Source organism: Macrobrachium rosenbergii, chromosome 49, assembly GCF_040412425.1.
Source record: "Macrobrachium rosenbergii isolate ZJJX-2024 chromosome 49, ASM4041242v1, whole genome shotgun sequence".
NCBI classification, from domain to species: domain Eukaryota; kingdom Metazoa; phylum Arthropoda; class Malacostraca; order Decapoda; family Palaemonidae; genus Macrobrachium; species Macrobrachium rosenbergii.
Window position 1 is genome coordinate 15317178 of NC_089789.1, and position 8809 is coordinate 15325986.

General features: G+C 37.8%; 1 protein-coding gene across 1 annotated transcript; it reads right to left on the reverse strand.

The window, feature by feature from the left end:
• Nucleotides 1-684: 684 nt before the first annotated feature.
• On the reverse strand, nucleotides 685-8582 carry LOC136832340 (probable glutamate receptor). The gene is made up of 9 exons (XM_067093251.1): nucleotides 8434-8582; nucleotides 7811-7901; nucleotides 7401-7559; nucleotides 6905-7085; nucleotides 5936-6153; nucleotides 5489-5617; nucleotides 4493-4620; nucleotides 4066-4231; nucleotides 685-1035 (listed from the first exon to the last, which is right to left on the reverse strand). Exons 1-9 carry the CDS (start codon nucleotides 8580-8582, stop codon nucleotides 685-687), a joined length of 1572 nt encoding a protein of 523 aa, XP_066949352.1.
• Nucleotides 8583-8809: the final 227 nt, after the last annotated feature.

Sequence of the window (8809 nt, forward strand, 5' to 3'; positions counted from 1 at the left end):
CCACTCGGATAGTCAACATGCAGACCGAACTCATGTTACCTCCATTAATAGAGAGAATTTATGCCAATGTAACTTTGTTTTCTGTTAAATGTCTACACTCTCACAATTTACTCCAAACTTCTCTGCTGTACTCAGAGCATCACTTGACGAAGATGCACCAAGACCTCAACTCCGGCCAGGGGGCCATAACCTGGTTAGGGGCAGTATGTGAAAATCTTCGACACCTTGATATCGGTGTACCTGAGCAAGCAGTCATCCAAGATTTGCCACCATGGCGGGTTCCTATTCCTGCTGTCACTTTCACACCAACCTCTAAAGATGCCCATCCCAGTCTACAGAAGCAGTTGGTTTTGGAAACAATAGCCAAAGTGTCAATTTCAGTTCCTGCAGGACACCACATCTACGTGGACGGCTCAGTACAGGCAGATGGAAGTGCAGCATGTGCTATGTTCTCCCCACTTTAGAATCTCCTGAGGGTGGGTGGCATGGTCGCAGGTTGCCAAACTCATCCAGTTCCACTTATTGCGAACTTCAAGGTATATGGGATGCAGTAACCCTACTTGTTAGAAGAAATGTGAATGGATTGGTGATCTGTGACTCCAAATCTGCACTCCAGGCACTGACATCTTCTAGGCCCAGCTGTGGCCGTGTTGTGCGAGACATATTGTGTCAGCTCGCTGCTGCTTACAATGCCTCGCTCGTCTTGTCCTTCATGTGGATGCCCTCCCATATTGGGCTTGCTGGGAATGACATGGTGGACAGTCTTGCTAAAGCTGCCTGCACACTTGAACTTGATGACAGAAATGTTGAGCCCTCACTTCGCTGCCTTAAACATAGAATATATTCAGCAGCTTTTGCCTGTACAGTACAGCGTAGGGATGCAGAGAGGGCACTAGTGTTTCCATACAACATCATGATAACTTTCTGCAGAGCCGTCACAAGTACCGGCGACGTGGACTCATGGTGCGTAGGCATAATGTCGTAAGTGCCAGGATAAGGTTGGGATATCGTCCTGTGTGGCAGGTTGGACAGACACTAGATATACCACACTACACCTCATGTAAACTGTGTAACCTTGCTAATGCCAATAACCTTGAACACTACTGCCTTCATTGCCCCACTGTCAGGAATCTGTTACCTCAAGGACAAAATTTACTTCAAACCTGCCAATATTTACTCAAAGATGACCACCTAGACTTAATTTTGACTCGTCATCCACACTTTGGTGGCTGCTAAACTGTCTGTTGCAGTTGTTGTGATAATGGAATACGATCTCATATATGTTATTTTTGTAACTGATAATTCAATGCTGTAATTTTTTTTCTGTTGATTTCTGATATACTGTAAGTAACTGCTAATATGTAACTTTGTTTGACGTCTTTGGGCGTAATAAATTTATTAAATAATATAATATAATTCTATTCTAGGCCTGTACTGCTTAATCAAAATGTAAATCAAAAGTTCATTGCTTCGTTTACAGCTCCCGTACAAAATGATTTATTCAGCAAGTCATAACTTATATCATTTAAGATTCATATAAAAAGAATTAGTACCCACCTCAACAATTTACTTACTATTTTGCCTCATACCACAAGATGGTATGTCATTCACAGAAGTCTGACCTACTACTGTACAACGAATTGCTTTCTGCCTAGAAGCGCTGTGCCTAGGTGAGGGATATATATATATATATATATATATATATATATATATATATATATATATATATATATATATATATATATATATATATATATATATATATATATATATATATATATGCATATACATATATATTGTATATATGCATATATATATATATATATATATATATATATATATATATATATATATATATATATATATATATATATATATATATATATATATATATATAAACTTCTGTTGTCTGTTGAAAGGTCACCTATCCAAGTACTGACCAGGTCCGTAGCTGCTTAAGCATTCTGATATATAAGGGTGTGTCTTCTGAAATGAACGGAATACCAACACGTCATGTAAAACAGTTATCTTGGATAACATCCCTATGCTAGAGGAATTGTTGCATAATTTCTCATTTTGTAACAAGAAAATGTTTTAAGTTGTTCATGATCTCAAGTACTCTTCAAGAAAATTGACCAGAGAAATACCAATGTTAAAGTTTGGTTTTAATGGCATTGGCCTATATTATTATAAAATAATAGAGCTTTTTCGCGTCCAAATAATGTTCATATTATGCCTCTATCTACCCTGAACTTTCCATAAACCTTAATTGGCATACACTAGCTGTTAATCACCTATTCCACCCACCGAAGTACATTTTGGACTAATATTTTGAAATAAACTGTAATGAGATAATGGTTATCTGGCACTAACGTTGTTTATATTTTACCTGGAGCGGAACGTAAAGGGAGTATGCTATAATTAGACCCCAGATTTTATAACTAATATCAATTAAAATTAAATTATCGGTTCTTGATTCTATTTTCTGCAATATCGTCGCTCTTTATGAACTCAATCTCAGTAAATGGGAAAATTTATGGAAACCAGCAAACACCAAAAGCCTCATTAAATTGTCGAAAGGGAAGAAGATCAGCATTTCACAAGTTCTCCTTACTGATCCTTCCTCCCGTTCTTTCTCTCTCTCACTCTGTCTCACCAGACTTCGCGAAGAACAAACACACATCCTGTTTACCTTCTTCTTCTTCTCGATTTGTGATCAGACGCTGAAAACGGAATCAAGGATCGTTTCTCTTTCTGCCTTTGCTGCATCCCACCTCGTGTTTGCTCACCTCTCGAAGTCTTCCTCAGCTTTTACCGACGTCCATTTAATATCAGCATCACAGATAATATTCCCTGTGACTATGTCGTGTGTTCACTGATACATGAATAAACAAAATAATCAGTTATCCACTAGTCTGTTCCCTTAAAGATTAACATTGACAATGCATACATACGTTACTGTTAATCAAACTCTGATGACTTGTTGAGCTTTCCATTCAATTAAACAACACTTAACCATCAACGAATCATGACGGCTGGTGTTTGTTTACATTGGCCATCATGGAGAATGTTCTGGGGCACTAAGGATATGATCGCCCTTTAACAGTTTAATAAATTAGAACAATTTATACACACATATATATGCATATATATATATATATATATATATATATATATATATATATATATATATATATATATATAATGTGCTTTTATGTCACTAAATAGCGTGACAATAAATTTAGCCAAGGCCACAGGAAAAATAAAAGGAGTACCAAGCGCTTTCGTGTTCTTTCATGAAAATGTGTTGAAAGGACACGAAAGCCTTTTACTTTTCCTGTGGCTTTATTATATATATATATATATATATATATATATATATATATATATATATATATATATATATATATATATATATATATATATATATATATTTCATATATGCATGTACGTACATGTTTTATAGATTCAAAGATACGAGCACATTTAAAGGCAAACAACCAGGTACACATATAAAAATGCAAGGAGAAACATTTATTTGAATTACTGACAGTAAAATAAAGTAAAACTAAGCGAACAAATACCAAAAATTTGTGGCAGGCACGAGCGATACATTAACTTGAGCACTGTTACTGTATTTGCAGTCGTAGCAGCAGTGATGTAATTGTTGATCATTGAACTCAGAAGCCTCTGATGTTTGCCTTGAGTGTAGCCAGTTCTCCCAGCAGGACGATGGCACTAAATACCAGTCCTAAAATAATAATAATAATAATAATAATAATAATAATAATAATAATAATAATAATAATAATAATAATAATAATAATAATAATAATAATCGCTATTAAACGTTGGTCCAGTCCATTTACTGATCTATATTTGTCTGCTCTATATATATATATATATATATATATATATATATATATATATATATATATATATATATATATATATATATATATATATATATATAGTATATATATATATATATATATATATATATATATATATATATATATATATATATATATATATATATATATTTACAATGGAATGCACTCTTGCCATACCTCCTAGACAGAGCAGGAAGACTCCGCCGAAATCACCCAGCGAGAGCACCAGTGTAGAAACCCCTTCCTCCTTCCCGGGCTTCACCATGCACGCCGTAGCATTTGACGTGAATTCCTGACTGTATCTGTTTATTATGCCGCCTTCCTTCAGCATCGTAACTCTTGAACGGCAGGAAAAGAGAAAATAGTCTTCCAAAAAATACTGGCATTCTTGCTTCATTTAAGGATGCATTATATTTATCGTTCCACAACAGGAAATAAACATTGCGTGAGCTAGGGCTAGGTAATATTGTGGAAAGGTTATGCGTAGAAAACGGTAGCAAAGGGTGACAGGAAGTGTGCAATTATACACAACAGTTTAAAAAAGAAAGAAAGAAACTGATGTTCGAAAATAGTAAAATTTGGTATTTCCATTTACTCACAGTTTATTGAAGTGTGGTATGATTGAACTATTTTTAGGGAAAGCAAAGGCATAACTTGATACCACGATGGGCTCCTTTGCAATGTAATAGTTGCACTGGCCGGTTTCACTGTAGTCGTCGCTCATGATCTGAAGGAAAACAAAACAAACACTGAATCTGTCAAGATAAGAGTAATCAGTACAAAGAGTATAACGTATCTTCAGGTCTTCATCGACAAAAAGGACATTATCAAATCATTATTTAATCATTTGGCAGATGCAGTCTATTACATTACATTTATAAACATGATTATGAAGGAGCCATTAAAGAGGTAAGGTCGCTATCAGAAATATACGAGTACACAGTGTCCTTCTCTGTGGACACAACCATCAGGTATGTCTATCGTTTCCCCTGACAAATTAGGCTCCACCTTTTTCATATCCATTTGCTGTCAGGCCTGGTTGGAGACATTCGATTGCCCCTCCCATTGGCCTCTGAAATGAACTACTAGACCAAACGGGGGAAACGTTACTCTTCTCAGTACTCAACTCTTGTTAATTTGGATGATCTAGGGATCCACACCAGGTGTCTTGTACATTTTCACACCATATCGAACTTACAGGTGCCCTCGAGGCAAGGGGATATCCTGACATAAGGCCAGCTTAATCTAAAAACAACCATCCCCTCGTCAGTATTCTGAGGAGATCAATGTCTGAGCATTGCCTCCAGTCTCTCGATTTCAGTGTTCATCCCATTCTTCGCAATCCCTCAAACTGTTACGTGGATACTGTGTGAACTTTGTTCAATTAATCCTAAATGCTATTGACTGCTGGAATTTTAAATCTCCACAGTATTCTGCGTTTCCGGAATATTTAAATCTTCTATTTTCTGAACAGTTAAGGTATGGCGCCACTTTCAATGAGAACTCAGTCAATGCAATATTTTTCCTCACTGGACTGCACTCTTTTCCAGTTTTGAGGTCTCGGTCGTCTCATTAAAAGAACAATAGAATCCTACCTTCTTCATGGAGAAGAAATCACACAATATGGCGAACTTCTCAACCTTCATCCGGTGGCGTTCATCGTAAGAAGCTGTGATGAGGAAGGCCTTATCGTTTATTACCTTGTAAATCCCTGATTTAGCGTCCTGGAATGCAATGAAAAGCAGTATATTACCCTTGGTTTCAACTGTTAATGGTAAAATTTGTATATATAAATACATATAAGTCTGTTTCTCTCTATTGCTAAGGGTTGAAACTCTCTTACTACTTATGTTTTCCCTCTTTCCCATTTCCTTCCATCCATCAAAAGGCGGGTGTTAAATCACTCTTGTACCCCCCTTACCATCTCTTTGTGACTGTGCTAAGTAAGCCTGTCGTGTTACGAGTACCATTCTCCCTGATCAACAAAATTTGGTGCACACTTCACAGTTTCTTTTTCAAGACACGACTAAGAATCATCTTACCCCAAAAAACTGATGAAGTGAGGTTCCACGTTCGTTAGCCCAAGGGATCTTGCCGTAGTTAACCAAATCCTGCAGAGAATCTACAGGAATTTCAACCTTCGGTATTGCGAGAAGAGAGGTCAGAACGCCTTGGTAAGCTGAACTTAGAATCAAGGTTGCTAACATCCACGTTCCCATAAACAGTTGACCAGTCAGCATCATGGGTGGGAGTTCTGCAGCTATGACAGATTTATATGGTTATCTTATCTAGCTTTAACGAACATCTAAACTCCATATGACTGTTTACTGTTTGATTGCTAAAGATCACTAGTTTTTTATTGGTAAAATTGTCATTGGTGATAAAGGAAGTGTGAAAGCCTCTTCAGAGTCTGAAGACATAATATACAAATTCTCTCCAAACCCTAAGATTCCCCTTGAAATCAGTGGGGAGCCCCAGAGCAAGGACCCTTAATTTTCTGAGACCTCATGAAGTGGTTGGTCCCTTCTGCTAGTTGTTCTTTCACCTCCTATATATTAAGGCTGTAATGGGAACCAACTTCTTTCTTACAGTGAAATGAATCTACAATTACCTAAGGCTGGATTGTTGAATGGATCCACTGCTTTTGCATAATCACAGAAAACAGAAGCTAGGTTTTGTGTTTTCTATCAATACTAGAGTCAATCATACTTAATATTGGGAGCTTTGGGGTTCCCAGTGGAACCTGGAGGCCCACTGTTCTACTGAATGGGCCTCTCTCTGCGCTTACCTAGGGAACTCAAAGTTTGACTGAGGGGCCTCCTTCAGAGCTTCCAACAGAAGCCAAGGAGAACCTCAAAAGTTAAGAAAGCAATGATGTCTTTTACATTACTGGAATCCATAAATGTAATTAAAATTAGCATAATTCGTCTCTCTTAGTTTATGGTTGATGTTGCTACTCTACTGGAATTAATAAACAACATTTGCATCTCTTTCCCTCCATCCTTTCTAACCTTCAAGTAGAAGCAACCTGATCAGCCAAATGGGTTCAAAAGTCAGCAGCGGCCAAGTCTTTCCATGGAACTCCTGGAGACCATGCTCCAACCTGACTGGCCCCCACTGGTGAACAAACCTTCTCATGGCGACTCCTAGTACCATGCTTCCAAGAACTGCCACAGACAAAGCTATCCATACCTGGAGTAGGGTAGAAGAATGGAGTGGGCAGGTAATCAGGACAAAATGCACAAGGGTGTTAAAACACTGTTGACACTTATAAGTGTTATTATATTTATGTATTTGCATGAAAGTATCTCAACTTCCCTTTTGTAATTACTAAGACGTATCAGTTTATGAGAATAGCCTTCACTTAAAACATTGACACACAGTGTTTAGATGACCCTTTTTTTCTTTGTCTAAATTGACCCAAACTGTTTTGTTTATAAATCTACATACATACAAGCTTATCGCTAAACACATGGTGAAAAGCCTTCATCTCTGAAGGCCTATTACCTGCCAGGAAAAAGGCTTAGCAAAACCAGTAAGGTCTCGTTCAAGTGTAGGCCTAGGGAGGAATATACCTTCGTTGTCAATGTAGACAGGAATGGAAAAATCAATTATCAGGCTCCTCAGATATGTTATGCTGAATGGACCTAGTGCCATGTCGACTTCCTGTTTGGGAAAAATTACTTTTGCTGCATTATATATACATATACATATATATATATACACACACACACACACACACACACATATATATATATATATATATATATATATATATATATATATATATATATATATATATATACATACATACATACTTACATAGCCTGATACATGATACAGGGATATTGCCAGGAATTATTGAAACTAATATTACAGTAATGTCCATTTGTAGGCCTATGATAGGACCCCCTTACCCTCCTTTGGCATAGGCCTATCATTCCAGTCGTTGATCCATTAGGCAATATTCGGCCCCACTCTCCGTCTGCTGCTTCTGCTATAGAATATCTGGAACAAATTTGGACAGAATAGCAACAGTGATACCAGAACCCGTTTTTACTTTATTGTTATCATTATTATTATTATTATTATTAGAAAGTCTGAAGAGAACATGGACAGTGATTACTAAATGATTTTGCTGTAATAATTGGGAGGTGCATTTGAACAAAATAGCAATGGAGAATATTTGTGGCTCAGTTGTCAGAAATATCGCCTTATCAGGGAGAAACCTGAGATTGATCCCCAGATTTGCAAGTTACCTGCAAGTCTACCCTTCTTCCTTCATCAATAGAAAGTGTCAGCCTTTCCCCCATCGTCCAGAACAAGTGTCAGCCTTCCCTCCATTGTCCAGAATAAGTATCAGCCCATCCTCCTTTGTCCCTAGCAAGTGTCAGCTATTCCTCCTTTGCATACAGAGTGTCAGCACTTCCTCCTTCGTCCACAGCAAGTGTTAGCCCTTCTCCTTTGTCTATAGCGAGTGTCAACCATTCCTCCTTTACCTACAACTAGTGTCAGCCCTTCCTCCCTCGTCCGCACTTACGTAAAATTGAGTTTCTGAGCGAACATGTCCATGAAGTTGATGAAGATCCCAGTCGACTTCACCAGGCGACCCTCAAGGTCGTGTTCCATTAGCACCCAAGGGTCCCACACGCCGGCAGCAACGCGCAGATGCTTGCCAGAGAGCGCCATTGGGCCCGCCTCGAGAGGGGCCCTGAAGTTTTGAGGTATTTGCGCAAGTTGATTTTGTTTGAGGTCTTTATGTGGGGTGATCGATCCTACATAGCAAAAGGAGTAAAATATAATCAGCTTCAATTAGTTTGGGTACGTAAACTGGCGTCACAGCTGTTTTGGTCACCGACACTGAACCCGCTTGGAACATCCCAAGTGTGGTGACAGAACACAACTTATTACTGACG

Bases quoted from the DNA above. Each gene is read 5' to 3' on its own strand.
- LOC136832340 (XM_067093251.1), bottom strand. From the start codon at position 8,582: ATGGCGCTCTCTGGCAAGCATCTGCGCGTTGCTGCCGGCGTGTGGGAC. The intron at 7,902-8,433 runs GTAAGTGCGGAC...AATTTGTTCCAG, and splicing joins GCTCAGAAACTCAATTTTAC to ATATTCTATAGCAGAAGCAG. The intron at 4,232-4,492 runs GTGAGTAAATGG...CTGCCGTTCAAG, and splicing joins ATACCACACTTCAATAAACT to AGTTACGATGCTGAAGGAAG.